Source organism: Fringilla coelebs (assembly GCF_963513975.1).
Source record: "Fringilla coelebs genome assembly, chromosome: 24".
In the NCBI taxonomy this organism is placed as follows: domain Eukaryota; kingdom Metazoa; phylum Chordata; class Aves; order Passeriformes; family Fringillidae; genus Fringilla; species Fringilla coelebs.
In genome coordinates, this window is record NC_140050.1 from 2,999,545 (window position 1) to 3,018,347 (window position 18,803).

Genomic DNA, 18,803 nt, shown 5'->3' on the forward strand with positions numbered 1-18,803 from the left:
CATGCCTGCACTCCCAAAGTCCAGCCATGTCATCCCTGACTCTCTTCTCTTCCTGCCAGGCTGAGTTTACAAGCAAGAAAACTCCTCCCTTTCCTTGCTCAACAGCCAGTTCAGCAAGTTCAATTTCAGATGTGAACCGAGCCAACTTTTCCTGGGCAGAACCACCTCCAAGAGCTCTGCTGGCCAAATCCAGACTGCACCAATATCCATTCCAATTCATTCTATGGTTTGCACAAAATTTAATCCAGCTAGAATTCAGGAAAAGTAACACTCCCCAAACAGCAGGAAAATGACATTCCCTTTAAATCTTGAAGTTTTGTAAAGCAAAGTGGAAAGGAAAATACTGTAGCCATCAACACCCTATGCAGCAGAGACTATTAATGAATGAAGTATAAGCATTGCCTCAATTCCACTCAATTGCTCTTAAGTACATTATTTACTAATCATATGCCTAACAAGTTGTACCTCAAACCAGCTGCTTTCTCCACCCTGAGGATAGATTTGACGATGGCAGACACTTTATGCCCGTCAGTCACGTCCAGGGCTGAGATAACACAAACTAATCCAGTTGTTATTGCAGCAACACGAAACAGACATCATGGTCAGTGAAAACAAACACTTGATTTCCTCACCTTGCTAAGCAGGTAAAGTTATTTCACTTTCTCTGGCTGTGAGGGGAGTCCTGTGTCCCTTTTTGGCACTTTGCACAAGCAACTCCTCCATATCAATGAAAACATCAAACTTTGTAAACTGATGGAAAGAGCTGAACTGGAAAAGGGGTGGGGGGGATGAAACAAGAGAGTTGGCAGCAATTTTAATTGATATTCAGTGCATCAAAATATAAGTGTCAACATCTCAATCACCTGTGGTATGGTGCCTCAATGGTATGTTTAAATCCAAGTAAAAGTAGGTAAAGACATCACCAGATATTAAACAGGTTTTCAAAAAGCCAATGTCAGAATAAGATTGCTCTGGTCACAAGGACACCTCTGGGGTGGGACATGAACTGCTGGAGCTGAGATTCAAAGGGCCATATGGGAATAGACTCAAGTTGAGCCAGGAAGGTTTAGATTGGATATTAGGGATATTTTGGTTTTTTCCCCACAGAAAGGGCTGTCCAGCCCTGGCACAGACTGCCCAAGGCAGTGGTGGAGCCATCATCCCTGGGAGTGTTCAAAAGCAGTGTGCATGTGACACCTGGGGACGGGGGTTAGTGGTGAATGCGGCGGTGCTGGGCTGATGCTTTCACTTATCTTAAAGATCTTTTCCCACCTTAACAATTCTGTGACTCTGTCACCAACCTGCCCAAGAGATGGGACACCCTGGCTGCCTCTTCCTTGGTGGGGACACAGGAGAGGATTCTGCAACAAGGTTGAACTGCTTTCCACAAGTTTCCCTCCACGTTCCCCTCTGCCAGGCTCCAGATGTCCAGAGCCAAATCTCAGACTGGAGCCCCCAACTGAACCCCCAGAGCACCTCCACTGGGAGAAGTGGAAAGGGCAGAGCACAAAACTCCAGGAAGGGGCTTGAGGCAGACTAGAAGAACCTCTTCTTTGTGAGAAACATTTAATTCAACACCATGACTTACAAGAGGACAGATTTACAGAGTAGTAACTGTAACAGACTGTTCAGAAAGGAAAATAATGGTCGCTGCCTGCAGTGCCAGGTAAAGCTCCCCAAAGCAGCACCTGGCAGAGCATCAGCAAAGTACAATTCAGTCTCCTTGCAGTACTCAAATGAGCAATATCAACCAATTTTGTGTTTTCAAACCTTTAAGAAAAGAGTGAATAAAGGATCATTTACTTTGGCATGGGATATTTTTCAGGGATCACTAAGCTGCCCTACTCCCAAAGGCAATTCCCTGGCCCCTGGCTGTCCCTGCTAATCTTTCTCACACAATAAAGGCTCTGGGAGCTACTTTCTTCCCCAAGTTTTGGGATACCAACAACTTGTACAATTGGTTGGTGCCACAATATTTAATGCACCACTTTGTAGTGTTCTCTCAGCCGAGACGTCCACGCACGGTTATGCAATGGATACCCTAAGACAAAAATAATTCTGCAACCCAGTCAACACATTCCCCAAGCTATCAACTCTCATCTTCCTCCCCTCTCCTTGTCTCCCTTCACAGAGAAATCTATTTTTAGCCACAAGTTACCCCAATATGCTCAAAGATGTACTGGAAGAGACTGAGGGATCAATCAAGGTACCCATGGTGAAGCCCAATACTTATAAACACATTAAGGCAGTTTTCACATCAGTCCAATTTCCAATTGTTGACACAAAATGCTGGTCACTTCACTGCACATGCAAATAAGAAAGATTCAATACTTAATAAAAAGCTTTAAATTCCTTTTTTAGATATCAATTATAGAAAAATCAACCTTTTACCTTTTTTTTTTTTTTTTTTTAAAGAGGTCAGAACATTACTGCACACAAAAGCAGGTGTGTAGCCACACCTGTTGGAATGGATCCCCTTCCCTCCACACTGAGGAACAGAGGGCAGGTTCTTGGCACCAGAAGAGAAAAAGGAGGAAGTTTTCCTCATTATCAGTCAGAAATGAGTCATCCTTCCATCCCCAGTTGAGAAAGTCCTTCTGACTGGACTTAAACCAAAGTAGAATATACCTCAGGCTGGGTATATTCTGAACAGAGTCTTGGAGGCAAATGTCTGGACACACAGAGCTCTGGATCCAGACTGTGGTGTGGAATAACCAAATACCCAAATTCCCAGAGCTGGCAGCCCAAGTCCTCGAGTGCAGCTTCCCCTCCTCACCCCAGCTCAGGTGGGAGAGGCACTGGCAGCTCAGCTCTGAGACTACACTTCCAAACAATTCCAAGACCAATGTGGTCTTGTGAGGAAACAGCAATTCACACATGGAATGAACCATTCACAACATGAAATGACCTCCCTACAGTCAGGTACAAACAGGTAGCCCACAGCAGAGTAGCCAAGGAGTGAAACAGCATCTCCCTCCCTTGGGTTGGAGAGAAAATTGTTTCTGTGGGTCATTAAAAGTACTTTGATAGAAAAGCTTAAAAATGTTTTACCCAGCACTGACCCACAAAAAGTAATACCAAAAAAAAAAAAAACCCAAAAAGAGCCAGCAAATTCAGTTCCTAGGATTTTCCCTCCCACCATGTGATATTCCTTATCCCCTCCCACTTTTGCATTCCCAATCACCCTACCCCTTTAGAAAAAGGAAGGGGAGTAGAGTTTAGTCAAGTTCCATCTGCAGAACTCCTCTGCAGTGAATGAACCATCAGCTTTCACGTTTCCTGAAGTCCATCCAAAGGCTCTGGGGTACAGCTGGACTGATGGTGCACTCTTGGCTCTGTGATTGGTTGTGCTGACCCTGCTGAATGGGTTTATACTGGGAATTCTTAGGTGGAACTCCCTGAAAGAGGAAAAACAAAGACCTTGTAACTCTAAAAGAATTTTTGTATCTTTTCTTAAAAGGAAAAATCCCACTGTCTAAACACACTCATGTCTTTATCTCCTGGGTTTCACCTGCAGCAGTGAGTTTGTTCTGGCTCCTGCCTGTTGCCAGACCTCTGTAGCAGAAAGGAATTCAAGGTATTCACTGTCCAAATACAGTTACTGCTGGTGATAGGGGAAAATGGGAAAAAAGAGCCCAGATAAAAGATGGGATCTCCCAAAGGCCAAGCAGATTGCACATTATAATCAATCCTCAAGCTTCAAGGATTGCTTAACAAAATCAATATTCCTCCCACCTGAAATCCCCATTCCCTCCAAAGGAGCTCCTCTGCTATTCATCCTAAAAAGTCCCTTTTTTCCCCACCACGCTCTTGATTCTTGTCTCAGAGCTCCAGAGGAGGCCACTAAGTTGATCTTAAGGCTGGAAAACCCGTTCCTATGGAGACAGGCTGAGACAACTGGGGCTGAACCCTGAGCCTCCTTTTTTCCAGGCTGACCCCCCCAGGTCCCTCAGCCCCTCCTGGTGCTCCACAGCCTTCCCAGCCCTGTCCAGCCTGGCCAAGGACACTGCTCTGGGCACCCTTTGCCAGGGCCTGCCCACCCTGCCAGGGAACAATTCCTGCCCAAGATCCCATCCAGCCCTGCCCTCTGGCAGTGGCAGCCATTCCCTGTGTCCTGTCCCTCCAGGCCTTGTCCCCAGTCCCTCTCCAGCTCTCCTGGAGCCCCTTCAGGCCCTGCCAGGGGCTCTGAGGTGTCCCTGGAGCCTTCTCTTGTCCAGGTGAGCAGCCCCAGCTCTGCCAGCCTGGCTCCAGAGCAGAGGGGCTCCAGCCCTTGCAGCATCTCCGTGGCTCCTCTGGCCTGGCTCCAGCAGCTCCACGTCCTCCTGCTGCTGTTGTCCAGGGCTGGGTGGGGTCCCATGCCCACCTCCCCCATTCCTGACCCAAGGCCCCCACATCTTTCAAAGCCCAGGCTAAAAAGTGAAGATTCATCAATATTTAAGGTTCCTCCTGAAAACCTTCCTGTCCCCAGTGTTTAAGGTGAGCCACAGCAAATCATCCTACCTGGACTATACATTTTCCATCTCCTGGTCATGGTCCTGCTCCTCCTCCTCCTCTTCTTCTTCTCCTTCCTCCTCTGCTCCTTCTTTCTCCGAGGGAGGCTCCCCATCCCTGGCGATCTCCTCCACGTGGGCCAGCATGTCAGCCATCAGAGCCTCCTCCAGCCGCTTCCTCACCTGCTGCACCAGCTCCTCCTGCTTCCTGCCCAACACAAGGACACCCAACATCAGCCCCCAGGGCTGCCCCTGTCAAGGGAAAAGAGGCTCCAATCCCTCCAACGTGAGACAAGCATGGACTGGAAAAGCCCTCTAAGAACTCCAGGGCATAAGAAAAAAAAAAAAAAAAACCAAAAAAAAAAAAAAAAAAACACAAAAAAAAAAACAAAAAAAAAAACAAAAAAAAAACACCACCAAAAAAACCCCCCACCTGGCATTGTACTCTGAGTGAAGATGAAAAACATTTTCAGAATTTCTCCAGTATTTATATTATGTGCCCTGCACCTGTTCATTTCTGGCTGAAATTTGGCTAACCTAGCAGCTAACTTTTTTTTTAGTCTAATACTGATTTTTAACTCCTACTACTATTATCTAACAAGCCAGCATACCCTGCACAGACTTTCAAAAATATGACTGGAGAAAATTAAGTTTCAGGCCATTTCTTTCTGCTCATTTTCCTTTTGAGTCCCAACCCTAAGAAGTCAAAGCACAGCAAAGAAGTGATCACCAATCAGTGGCTCATGGGGCTCCTATTTCAGCTCAGCCACAGGACATCAAAGTTACAAACAGACTGTTTTTCCTGGTCATTTATGTCTCAATCAAGCTCAGAAAAGTCATCCTGCAATTCCAAAAGATTTATCAAGCTAAGTAAGGATTGCCTTTAAAATCTTAATGAATGCAAATTGCATGCTGCAGGGCTTTGGTATATTCAGTTCTCATCAAAAGCTTAAAGCTGAGTTTGACCAATCCTAATTTAACAAGATTTCATTACTAAAGCAACCTATAGCAGAATAAGCTGCTTCCTTGTTCCCGGTCACCACAGCAGGCATGGCTTGGGTTTGGTCAATCCACAAATTCTATTTACTTCATTTACTGACACAGGGGAAGGTGAAGAGAATCCAATCCTCCTGTATAGGATTTCTCCAATGCCATCTCTGCTCAGAGGTGCCTCAATCAAGGTTCCCACAACTCAGACACTTCTGTAATAAAAGGAAACTTGACATGAAAAACAAACATGAACCTGAAACTGCAGAGTAACTGAGCATGGCCAAAATAAAAAACAGTGGGCTTTAAGCACACGACAGAACTGAATGTAACTACTTTTGTCTACTCTCTTCCTAGAGAGCCATTCCAATTAATTCCCAAGGCACAGTGTTCCATCAGACATTCAGAAAGAAAAGCAAAGCACTGTTTGAGCACAAGGAACCTCATTCCAGAACAGCAAGTGCTATTTCCAGCTCCTACCTGATATCTTCATCTGTCACCATGAAGGCTTTGCAGAGAGGCTGGGAGGTGTTCAGCCAGACCCCAGGGTTCTTCTCCACAGCTGCAGAGAGCTGGCCAGTGATGGGCATGGTGCTGGTGTGCAGGGCACTGGCGATGGCAGAGAGCAGAGTCTCGTCCGTGCAGCCGGGGCCAACCCCTGCAAGGGGGAGGGAAATCCATGAGCAGCACTGCCCCAGGCAGGGAGCAGGAAATCAGGACAATGGGAATTAAATTTTAATGGCAAAGCACAGGCTGTCAGTTGGAAAGCTCACATGACATAAATCTCAGACCTAAATGCTTCTAAGAGCACCTTTGCAGCTCTCTGAGGGTATTGAAACTTAGCAGTTCCTCAGTATTAGAACCAAAAAGATAATAAAAATCACCAAACTGGGAAAGGAAGATGTTTCCATTCTGCTTGAACAAGGTTCAGAGAGCTGGGGGTGCTCATCTGAACAAGAGAAGGACACAGGGACACCTTAGAGCCCCTGGCAGGGCCTAAAGGGGCTCCAGGAAAGCTGGAAAAGGCCTTTGGACAAGTGATGGAGGGACAGGACACAGGGAATGGCTTCCACTGCCAGAGAGCAGGGATGGATGGGATACTGGGAATTCGGAATTGTTCCCTGGCAGGGTGGGCAGGCCCTGGCACAGGGTGCCCAGAGCAGCTGTGGCTGCCCCTGGATCCCTGGCAGTGCCCAAGGCCAGGCTGGACGGGGCTTGGAGCAGCCTGGGACAGTGGGAAGTGTCCCTGCCATGGTAGAGGGTGGAATGGGATGACCTTTAAGGCCCCTTCCAACCCAAACCCAAACAGCAATCTGAGATGCTCTGCTGTTTCTGGAAAATGAGTTCCCCAAAAGGCTGAGAGGCTTTGCCTCAGTGTCCCCTCAGAACAAAGGGCCCTGGCACCCCAGGCAAGCACTACAGCAGGAATGGCCACAGCCCTGCCAGGCTCTGGGGACAGGGAGCTCACCCCCAGCACCTTCACTCCTTGCTGCCAGGTGCCAAATGCCAGCCCTGAGTGAAGGGCACCCTCTGATTACCTTGCAGCCCTTTGGGAAGGTCCATTGTCTTCACCAGCTCCTCTGCAATGTCAAAGGCATTCAGTCCACTCAATTTCTTCTCCCAGAAGAGCTGCAGTCAAAGCAGGTGGTTATTGGTGCTTACTGGCACAACCAGGAATGGAACTGACAGCTCCACAAAACCCCTGCTTCCTGTGCAGACAGGGAACAGCAGGGCTGAGGACACTTTAATGTGGATTTACCACAGAAGGGATCTGCCACCTCCAACAGCAGGAACAATCCTCACTGCCAATCAGCCCTGCCCAGTCTTAACTTCTTTTTGCCAGGGCTGGGATTAAAGTGTGAGATGGTATTTCTTGTTGGGACTCAGATGTTTATCAGTTCTTATCTATGTTACAGTCTCACAAACCCTGAGTTCTACATCACTTCAACAAACTAAAAATGGAGCCCCATCTCTCTCTCTACAAGGACCTTTAAGGATAAACTGTCCAATTACGATGTGACACCAAAATTTTTTACATTTTACCCAATAACCAACTACCAGTGGCCCACAGTGTGGACTTTTTTATCCAATTACACAAAACCACCCAAACCCATGGAGCAGAATGTGAAGAAGGATCAGCCTCCACCTTAAAACCTCCATCTTGCTTTATATCTATTCCTGTATTCTAAAACATTCAACTCGAAGTTTCCCACCCTGTGATATCACACATTTCTATTCAAACTCCACACCCACAATCCCAATTCTATCATTCCATTCTGGAAGCTTCTCCACAGCCTCAGGTCAAGGCAGTTGTTCTCTTGGGGGTCAGTGCCTGGCAGCACAGAGAGTCTGAAATTCTCAGCAGCCAGGGTTCCAACACAGCCCCACAACCCCTCTCTCCCAATTTGCTGCCTTGGAAGATTCTCTTTTCTTCCAGGGCCTGGAACTTTCACAGCTCTGAGCTGCAGCAGCAAGGCCAGGCTTGCTGACTTTCAGCTACAAGCCCACAGTGTGAGACAGCCTTGTTTGCATCCTATTCCTCTCCTATGTATCACACAGAAAGTTAAGGAATGCAAGAACTGTATTCTAGGTAAGTATGATTTACTTCCCGTCCAGCAGTTTGTTCCTTTCCCCCATGTCTCTCCTTTACCAGATTTTGAGTCACAGGCTCACCCCAGGCTTAAAAGGCTGAATGTGTGGTCAGGTAGAAATTCGAATACATCACCCTGATACACCTTTAACTTTGCACCTGGTGCAGGAGAGATATCAGGAAGATAGCAATGCCTAGTTGGATGATCAACTATCTTGCAAAAAAATCACATTTTTATCAAGGTTTTGAGAAATCAAGAACTCACCTCAAACAGTCCAGCATATCCCACCCCTTTTTCCTGCCAGTCCAAATCCAAGTGCAACTGACCCCACGTGACTTTTCCAAAAAGGGGAATGAGGCAGTCACAGCCCAAATACAGGCTGGATATTCCCTAGCCTTTCAAATAGGTGATTTTTATGAGTGTGTCTTACCCAGAAAAGCTGTGGTTGCCCCAGTCCTGGAATTGTCCAAGGCCAGGTTGGATGGGACTTGGAGCAACCCTGGATAGTGCAAGGTGTCCCTACCATGAGAGGAGGGTGGAATGGGATCATCTTTAAGATCCCTTCCAGCCTCCAAGAATTCTGGGATTCTGGGATTTTTAAGTCAGTGCATGATGGGACTTGGCACTGCTTTCAAATTTTGCAGAAACATCTGGAGTCTGCTGAGGAAAAGTCAAAATATTCTGCAATCCAGTAAAATATCTTACACAGGAACACAAATCCAGCTCAGAACTGGAAGAGAGCATTTTATCTTTAGTGTTCTCTTTTATTGCCTTAACTATAAAAGCTGCAGGAATAGCAACAACACTATAAACATACAGGATCTGCTCCCCCAGAAAACCATGGTAAGACCCTGCCAACCTGCTTAAAAAACAAAAAAACCACCCCAACCACCAAAAAAAACCACCCATTTCAGATAAGTTCTATCTCACACCTGGAGGTTCTAGTTGAACTGGGTTTATTAAATTCTTAAAATCTGCCTTCAAAAAGTGGTTTTTGAAGTTTTCAGAAAAGGTTTTCAGTGTTCCAACAGGTACAGCTTATTTTACCTTCCCTTGTCCTGAGCACCCTTTCCTTTAATTTTGGTGTGTTCTCTTGCTTGCATATACACATTATGGTAAGAAAAACACTTGGATTTTGCATTGACAATAACATTCTAAGTGAATTTATGATCTTATACTGGCAGAGTTTACTCCTACTAATGCACAGCCTTGCACTGCAGCAAACACCACAGTGGATGTGATCCCTGCAGGAACAAGGATCTCATGGAACATGGAATTCTTACACAACTGCAACATTTGACAGTGACTCTGAACCCAAGTGTCCTCTGAAGCAGCTACAATGTCTGATTAGTTTTGTACATAATGCTTAATTTCAGCATGAAGGAAATTCAGGTTTAGCTACAACAGAATTAGGATCTAACCAAAGGCTGGAGTTTGTAAATCCCAGCGTGCAGAGTCCATAACTAGAGACTGGGAATGGGATTTGTTCTGATTTTAAGAGCTGGGAGCACTGCAAGCCACTGCTTCTGAAAAATCACATTTTTCTGAATTCTGAAGTGCCAGAGATCAGGAATTGCCAGCGAGTATTTATTCAGCATCACAAAATTAAAGCAGATTATTTTGGGATCCTCCCAGCAGGAAATCCAGGAGTTTCTCAGCCTTACCTGCCTGGGCTGGTCCACAGCTTTCTGGGGGTCACTCTTCACCTTGTTGCTGGGGTGGTTTGTGATCTTGGTGACAGGCTGTTTGAAGATCGAGGCTGTCTGTCTCACGGGCAGGGCTGTGTTCAAATCAGGCTTGCCCTGTTTCACACAAAAAGAAAAGGAAAAACCCACAAAAATATTTTCAGTTTGCTAAAATGCTCCTACAGCCACAAAGAAGTGCAGCAGGGAACAGTTCCTGGGCTTCAAATGTTGTCTAATCTCAAGTTATACAAGTTCAGCTGCTAAAAATACATAACTAAATTCAAATCTTGCCTTAGACCTATCAAAGTTTTCCACTCATTCTGTTTAACATAGCAGCCTCCTCCCTTGTGAGTTCACACACATCAGTTTTACTCTCATTTTTAATGATTTTAGGAGTCAGAACAAACCACGTGCAATCACTAAAAGAGAGGATTACAATGCAATATTTATAATAAATAAAAAAATTACAAGCAGGGCTTTAGGCTGGTTTCTGAATCCAGAAACCACTCCAAACCACTCCTTCTAAATCTAGTTGTGACCAATAATCAAACCAACACCACTGAAAGCTGAATCCCTTTTTTTACCTTTGGTTCTGAACAAAGCTCAGCTTTTAAATGAAGCTCATAATCAGTTCTGCACTACATGACTGCATTTTCTGTTAGGGGAAGCATAGGAAGGCTGTTCCTCATTCCCAAAATCCAACACCCCACTCTTGGAATGGCTGTAGGACACGCTTTGTTCTCAGGGATGCAAACACTGTGTCTGCTTCACAGATTTATTCATGAGATGTAGAAAAGATGTATTCAGGACAAATATAATTCTGAACCATCTGGGTGCTAATCCTTTCAGAAGCCAGTGATAACATTTGTACATTTATTGAGAGTTTTGGGCAGAATTTTTAGCTTGAGAGGTGTGTGAGCTTCTGGTCTCTGCCTCAAGGCAGGTTTCAAAATATCACTGCAGCACCAGGACTGTAAGAAATGTTCCCAGCACTCTCGTGATGATGATCTTTGACTGGCTGATGTATTTCAAAAATGAGCATTGTGCCTTTTCCACATTCAGTGTTTAGGTGCATACACAGCAGCTGTTGGGTTCTGGGAAAGATTTTAGCATCTGATGCAGATCCTTAGGAATGACTTGGGACAATCAATCCAGACAGGGAGCCTGTCACTGCCATCCTGACACCTCAACAATCTGAATTAGCAGCTAGAGAATCTTTCATTTTGTTCCACAAATAGGCCTCACAGTCCTCCTCCCTCTCACACTTTTTGCCCCAAATGCCACCTCCCCTTCCATCAGTGCCAAAGCTGGGTCAGCAGCACAGCACTGGCAGGAGCTGCAGCATCTCCTTATCCCTGTGGAGCCAAATCCCTCCTCTCCTCTCAAACTAAAGGCAAGGGCAAGGCAGAGCTGCTGCACAGCTCCAGGAAATGTGGGGCTCTGGAGCAGATTGTGCTGGAGGAGGTGAGCTCACACAATCCTGGAATGGTTTAGATTGGAAGGGACCCTAAAGCCCATCTCATCCCACCCCTGCCATGGCAGAGACACGTCTCCCACTGTCCCAGGCTGCTCCCAGCCCTGCCCAGCCTGGCCTTGGGCACTGCCAGGGATCCAGGGGCAGCCACAGCTGCTCTGGGCACCCTGTGCCAGGGCCTGCCCACCCTGCCAGGGAACAATTCCTGCCCAAGATCCCATCCAGCCCTGCCCTCTGGCACTGGCAGCCATTCCCTGTGTCCTGTCCCTCCAGGCCTTGTCCCCAGTCCCTCTCCAGCTCTCCTGGAGCCCCTCCAGGCCCTGCCAGGGGCTCTGAGGTGTCCCTGGAGCCTTCTCTTGTCCAGGTGAGCAGCCCCAGCTCTGCCAGCCTGGCTCCAGAGCAGAGGGGCTCCTCTGCACTCATTCCCACAGGGCAATGCCTTTCTTGTGCTGGGAATTGAGGAAGGTGAGAGTCTCTTCCCTGCCCTCCTCCACAGAAGACTGAGCAGTGACACAACTCTCCTCCACAGCACCAACCCCCTGGGAGCAGCATTTGTCCAACCCCCACCACCAGAGCTGTTCTGACACAGCTCCAATTCACACTCCAGCTATGAACTGCTGCATTTTCCCTCTCTCCCAGACTGCTCTGGCAGCTCACAAGCAGGGAGGGGGAGCAGCAGTGCCTCTCACTCTTACTTTGGCTTGGTTGGAGCAGTCGTAGCGCATCCTCTGCCTGTTCTTGTTCATTTTGTTCATCAGCATCTTCCCCGTGCGGAAGTCGAAGGTGCCCAGGTCCATGGAGCTGCCCAGGTACCGCGCCAGCTGCGGCTTGCTGCGGAACTTCTTCCCACTGGGGCTGCAAAAAACACACCAGGCACATGCAGGGACACCTCCACCCTCTGCCCCTCCTCTGCAACTCAGGAGGGAGAATTTTTATTGCCATCCTGAAAAACACATGCTGGACTTTCCAGAATGAAACTCGCGTTCAACTCTAAAATGTTTTGATATTGACTGCTTCTCATGTGGAACACACAAATTAAGTTAAAATGTTTTTGTATGTCAAGAGGAAGATTCAGATCAGATAAACAAATGTAGCATAATGCACACAATAACCATCAAGGGAGATCTCAGCACAGATGCACTTTTCATTCAGCTGTCTCTCATAGTAAATGCACATTTTCAAGTATAATTTCTTCTCCTAGGACTGTTGCATTTGACCAGCACCAAAATGCTCCTTGTCTCCTCTCCCTGCCCCTGGAACAGCACATTTAGGTTTGATTCTATGTCTTTTGTAGCATCCTGAAGACTTCAGAAAAAGAGAAAACCAGAAGTTAACTACTGACAAGCAGCAAAACAAAGAATCACAAAGTGATGGAAAGATAAATGTCAAAACCTTGTAAAACTTTCCATTAATGGCAAAAGAGAAGAGAGATTATTCTATAACACCTCGGTTTCCACAAAGACTCAGCCAGGAGAGCAGGCACAAATTATTCCAAATCTTTACTGATGTTTTCTTTGGGGTTTTTTTTTGGGTTTTGTGGGTTTTTTTAAAATAATCCAACATAAGCTATTTTTTTATTCATAAAGCAAAAATAACCCAGTGTGTTATGGCTGCAGAGTAGGACTGTAAAGACAATAAGCACCAAGTATTCTTCACCTGCTCACTGAGCATCAAAACAACACCTCTTTATTCTGTCAATTACTCTCACTTCTGGTTTTCTCCACTTTGCAACTTGCATATTCAATCCTAGTTCACATCCAGGAGAAGCTCATTCCCTGTATATCCATCCCAGAATCACAGGCTAATGGGCTAGAAGGCATATTAAGACCAAACATGCCAGTTACCACCTTATCTCACACTGGTGAGATACTGATAACCTTACCAAGGTCTTAACAACAACAAAACAAAACAAAAGGAAAAGTTTATTTTCACATATTGTCTCCTGCCCTGAAGCTTTATTAGGGAAAAACCAGCATAAGCAGAGAATTTCTAGTATAGGACAGTGATGAAGCAATTAGGTTAAGTCAGGCTGTGCATGAAAAAAATAGATTAAAAAAACCCCAAACCAGAAAGCACCAAAGTATTATAAGGTCTCCAAAAACTGAGATCAATTTAATACAAGTTACACTAAAACTGAAATTAGAAAAAGTCTCTTGAAGGGAGTTAAGACTGAAAAGTTGTGGTGATCCCACACAGCATCTGCTTAGGAAGCTCCTGGCTCCAACTGCTCCCAGGCTGCTTATCCTGCCTGGATCTCCTCCCTGCCACCACCACTGCTCACACAGCCCAGTGTTCATGCAAATGAACCAGCTGAGGAAAATAATCCATCTTTGGAGGGCAGGGGAGGAGGAGGAAACACTCCCCCACTGGTTATTCCTCAGCTGGACCAGCTCCCTGAGGAGCTGCACTTGGGCCAGGAGACAACACAGGGTAGAACCAAGGAACAGAGCCTGTCCCCAGCCCCAAAGTTGTGAATCACTTTTTCAAACTATAAAGGGAGTTATTTGCCTCAACCCAGAGAGAGGAATAACCAACTCCAGCAGCTTTAGGGCAGAGCTGTTGCTGCCAGTGAAGCCAGGAAGAAAAACTCTGCTACATGAAGAACATGGCACTGCTTCCTCTTCCAAGATCTGCTGCTCTAATTTAGGGTTTAGTGTCTTAGCAGGTTTAAAAATAATGCATTAAAGTGCAGAGTAACTTCCAGAACAGTCAGTACAGTCAAACACAGGATTTTAAGTGAACAGAGCCCTTCATCTCTGTGTGTTTAGTATGTGCTGTGGTCATTTTGCAAGGAAGAACTGAAAAGCTGCTCAGAGTCTCAAAAAACCCACCTGAAATGACTGAGAGTCCTGTCTCTTCCTGGGGAAGCTTGGCCCAAAGGAAAAGCACTGAAATGTTCAGAAGAAAAACTTTTATTCTGATTAGGTCTTGCAAAAGGCAGGATCATCCCCAGGCTCTCTGGGACAACAGCAGACCAGGGAGCAAAGCTATGACCAAAAGGTGAGAGTGAACTGAGAAAGGAAGGGATGGGGTGCCCTGGAGCTCCTGGGGACCCTCTGGTAGGACCATGCAGGACATTGGGTCACCTCCACACACCTGGGAGGGTCAGAGGTGTGAGGATGAGCCAAAGGAAACCAAAACCTGAGCGGGATTCCTGATGCACACCAGGACACACAGAAACTCCCCCAGCACCACAGAACTCTGAGCCCTGTTGAAGTGCTCTTTAAATGTCACAAAATACAGAATTTACCTCCTTTTGCTCCTCCTGCACTCCTGGTTTTGCACAAAGAGGCCCAGAAAAGAGACATTTTGGTACAAAGCTGCAAAACCCAACCTCTGCTCTGCAACACCCCCCCGGGCAGCGACGCTGAGAGCCCCGATTGATCCCGGGCTCCCGAATTAGGCTCTGCCACAGTTCCCCCTGTGTGAAAGGCAACGACACGGCCGAGTTGCAAAGGAGTTTACAAGTTGCAAAGGATTTTCCACGCTCGTCCATCACCATCTCCGGGGCTTTATTCGCTTGGGCCGCCTGGCTCCCACTAACAAAACAGACCTGGCTGCTGGGAGCCACCCGAGCCACCCCCGGCTCTCATTCCCAGACTTTTCCGGGCAGATTAAGCCGCGTTCGGGGCAGCCTACTGAAGGGCCAGGCCTGCCAGGTGCCCCTGCTCTCCATGTGCAGCTCACCCTTTGTTTCCTGCCTTATATCCTTAAGGAGAGAGCAGCTGCCCAGGCCCTCTCCCCTCCTCCCTCATCAGAGTCTCCTCCCCTCCGCTCTCCCATTTAGCCTGCACAGGATCTGCACAACTTGGGAAGCAAGGGACAAAAGGAAAAAAAAAAAAAAAAAAAAAAAAAAATCCCTGAGCAAACCCAGCCACAGCCTGCCTCTGGAAGGAATGGAGGCAGGAACAGCCCAGGGAAAAGGGGTCACTGAAAGCAGACACTCAGAGCCTTGTGTCCTTGCTGGAGGGGGCAAGGGAAGAACACCAAACGATTCTCCTTCTTGCTTTCCATCGTGCTCCCTCCCTCACTCCGCTCCCGAGCTCTGTTCCAGGCAAATCCCGGCAGCAGGGGCTCCCGGAGGGCTGTAGGAGCTCCCCATGTCCTCGCAGGGAGATGGGAACCCCAAGACACCGCACAACCACCAGTGCCAGCACCTCAGTCACAGCATCCACACCCAGCCCTGCCCTGGGGTCCCACACTCCAGCTGGGCCATCCTGGGATGGGCTGGCATGGCCATGAACACCACGCCAGGCCAGGTGGGCGACACCTCCAGCTGCCACACCCCACACCCCTACAGCCCCACCCCAGGGAGCAGCCTCGGGGATCAGACCTGTCCCTGTCCCCGTGGGGCTGTCCCAAGGGATGATGCTCCCAAGGGATGATGTCCCCTGTCCCACAGGGGAACAGGGGGGGTCTTCATTCAGCAACTTGGACTCCAACCATACCAAAATAAACCCCCCCAAAAAAAACCCAAACAAAGCACTTGGAGACACACAAAATCTCCCAAATTTCCAGAAGCATCACATCCCTAAAGAAGAGCTTGGGACAAACACAATTACAACCAGATGATTTTTAAGGGCTCAACTCAGGCATCATGGAATTGTTAAGGATGGAAAAGACCTTTAAGAACATCAGACCCAACTGTCACGCCAGCACCACCACCATGCTCACCATTAAACCATGTCCCAAGTGTCACATCCACATGTTTTTTGAATATTTCCAGGGATGATGATGCCACCACTGCCCTGGGCAGCCTGTTCTAATCCTTTACAACCCTTTCCATTAAAAAAAAAAAATCTCCCTAATACCCAACCTAAACGTCCCCTGGTGCAACTTTGAGGCTGTTTCCTTCTCATGTGAGAAATTATGATGTTCCCTGCAGGCAAACCAGAGCAGCAGAGGAAAAGCAAAGCACAGACTCAGTGAAAGCATTTTTCTCCATAATTTTTTTTGGAAAAGACTGTACCGAGGAGTGTTAAAAACATTCACTTCCAACTTCTTACATTTGTGCTGCAAAGGTAAGGAATTCTCAACAAAATAAGCTTCACACAAGAGTGTGAAGTTTCCCAGTACAGTGATGTCTGTGGCACCACTGTGCTGGGAAACTTCTGAGGCACAGACGAACAGTGATCCCAAATTTCTGACACTTGGTCATCAAACCTTCAGGAGAAAAACACTCTGAAGAAAAAAGTCCCACAAAGCAGCACTAAATTCTTCTTCCCCCATGTGAGAACCCTGAGTTTGAAGAGAGCCAGAACTCTCAAAGACAACCTGCCACTTTGACAAAATCCCTGACACTATTTTCTTCCTGAAATCCTCCATCCCTGCACTTCTCCTGCTCACTCCGTATCCAGCCCACAAGTCCCACCCTATCAGCCAGAAACCCTCCTAAGGATGAGGTTCGAGGACTGGCTGTAAAAATCTGCCCAGGTACTCAGACCTCGAGGAAGATGGAGTTTCCAGCCAGAGACTGGCTCACACACAGATCTCACAAGGGGTTTTCCACAAACCCTCCCTGCATCTGTACGTGCCTGGAAGCTGGACAGAACAATCACCCGGGTAAACAACAGGCAGAACTCTCACAGGTATTACTGAACTGCCACACCTGTATTTGCCACTCTGAGGTAATGCAAAATGCAACAGAAACCAAAAATTAGCGCAACAAAGCTCAATTCTACCTTTGATCTCTGTCCAAATTGATACAAAGGGAAAACCCGTAATAATTTGGGAATAAAAATATGCTACTTTTCCTCTCTCCCCCTTTTTTTAAAGTTCATCTCCGACACTGCAACTTAACAAACAAGTTCTGGGAAAAACAGAATCTCTGAAGCTTTCAGCTGCTGCTGGTGGTCTCATCCTGCCCTCAGCCTCTGAGCTGCAGCAGCAGAATCGGCTTCATGTTCTCGAGGATGGCACTTTCTGGTTCACTCCCTCTTTTCTCACAACCATAACCTGATTCTAAAAATGAAACCTGGAGCTAAAGCTGTGTCTGTCCCATCCCTGGAAGTGTTCAAGGCCAGGTTGGACGGGGCTGGGAGCCACTTGGTCCAGTGGAAGGTGTCCCTGCCCCATTGCAATGGGGGGGTGGATTGAGATGGGCTTTAAGGTCCCTCCCAACCCAAACCATCCTGTGAGGATTCTGTGTCAGAGGCAGAAGTTGATGGTATGGATTTTCCCGACAGGCAGGGCCAGGTGAGGACACAGGGACAGCTCCTGCTGCGTTCCCAGCTCCCGCTGGACCCGAGTTTCACACCTCAGCCCGCGGGTGCCTCGTGGGTGCGGGGAGGATCCATATGGCCACCTACAGCCATATGAGCCATGCACGGCTATAAATAGAAACCCTCCAGCTCCCGGGCCATGTGCTCCCCCCGCAGCCACACTCCCGGGAAGGCGCATCCCGAGCAGCCGAGGCTCCCTCCCCACAATTCCTAAGTACACCCAAAAGGCAGCCGAGCGAGCCCCGAGGAAGGAGGAACACCCCCCGCGCTGCTCCTTCGAGAATAAAGAACCCCGAGCGCTCGCAGGGCAGGAGCCGCTCTGAGGGGACGCGGGGGCTCCTCACGGCGCTCCCCGCTCCCTGAGGGGGGCCGAGCATCCCCGACCCCCCGCGCTCGCCCCGGGCCAGCTCCCCGCTCCCTTCCCCTCCACCTGTGGCTGCAGCCCCGGCCCGGCCCCCCCGCGCCCGGGGCGGCCCCGCCGAGCGCTCCCACCTCTTCCGCTCCATGGCGGCTCCTCCCGGCCCGCTCCCGGCTGGCTCCGGCCGCCTCCCGCCGGCTCCTCCCGGCCGCCGCGCTCTCCTGCCGCCGCCGGCCCTTCCGCGCTCCCGCTGCCCCCGGGAGGCGGCGCCGCGGCCCGGCTCGCCCCGCTCCCGCTGCGCTCCCGGTGCCGGTCCCGGCCCTGGCCCCGCTCCCGCCGTCCGATGCGCGCCGCTCCCTCCGCCCGCCCCTTCCACCCACCGAGCCGCCTCCCACCGCCCGCCGCGCCCGGATCCCTCCGCCCGCATATAGTCCCTCCCCCCGCCGCCCCCGCGTGGTGCCCCCCCCGTCCCAGCCCCGCTCCCCCCGGCGAACCCCCACGGTCCCGGCCTTACCCCAGCGCCGAGCGCCGCGGACCCCCCCGGTGTCCCGGCAGCGCCGCTTTGGGCATCTTCCCCCGCGCCCGCCCCGGTCGCACTGGCGGCCCCGCGACCCCCGGCCCCGCCCCGCGCCCCGGGGACGCGGACCCGCCCGGACCCCCGGGGAGAAGCGGCCCCTCGCCGTGGGGCTGCCCCCGGCGGGGCTCGGGGGTTCGTTCTGTGCAACAGAAGCATGCAAAAAAACCCGCTCAAAAAAACCCCAACAACAACAACAACAACAAAAAACACAACCAAAAAAAAAAAAAGGGGGGGGGTGGGGAGAGAATCTGCACACGAGGAACTGGAGTGAAGACAAAGCAGTGAAAAGTTTTTCAGGAAAGCGTGTAAACCAACACCTACTGCAGCTGCAGTGGCAAATTCCCGGCTGTGGTACCGCCAGGAGAGGTGTCTGCCTCCCGCTGCCGAGGAACAGCCACCTGGGAACCCCGGCTTTGGGAA

At 49.0% G+C, this 18,803-nt stretch overlaps 1 protein-coding gene across 2 annotated transcripts; it reads right to left on the reverse strand.

Annotated features, from left to right (window-relative positions):
* Positions 1-1,583: 1,583 nt before the first annotated feature.
* On the reverse strand, positions 1,584-18,158 carry MBD3 (methyl-CpG binding domain protein 3). Of its 2 annotated transcripts, XM_084220896.1 has the most exons (8): positions 17,941-18,158; positions 14,059-14,115; positions 11,923-12,082; positions 9,733-9,870; positions 7,016-7,106; positions 5,958-6,135; positions 4,501-4,698; positions 1,584-3,398 (listed from the first exon to the last, which is right to left on the reverse strand). In XM_084220896.1, exons 1-7 carry the CDS (start codon positions 17,952-17,954, stop codon positions 4,506-4,508), a joined length of 831 nt encoding a protein of 276 aa, XP_084077022.1. In that variant the 5' UTR covers positions 17,955-18,158; the 3' UTR covers positions 1,584-3,398; positions 4,501-4,505. The 2 variants fall into 2 exon arrangements, with proteins under 2 accessions (XP_084077022.1, XP_084077023.1); XM_084220897.1 differs by lacking the exon at positions 14,059-14,115.
* Positions 18,159-18,803: the final 645 nt, after the last annotated feature.

Excerpts from the sequence above, each read along its gene's own strand:
- MBD3 (XM_084220896.1), bottom strand. Across the intron at positions 7,107-9,732 it reads CTGTGGACCAGCCCAGGCAG|CTCTTCTGGGAGAAGAAATT; the intron begins GTAAGGCTGAGA and ends CTTTGACTGCAG. Across the intron at positions 4,699-5,957 it reads GTGACAGATGAAGATATCAG|GAAGCAGGAGGAGCTGGTGC; the intron begins GTAGGAGCTGGA and ends TGTGTTGGGCAG.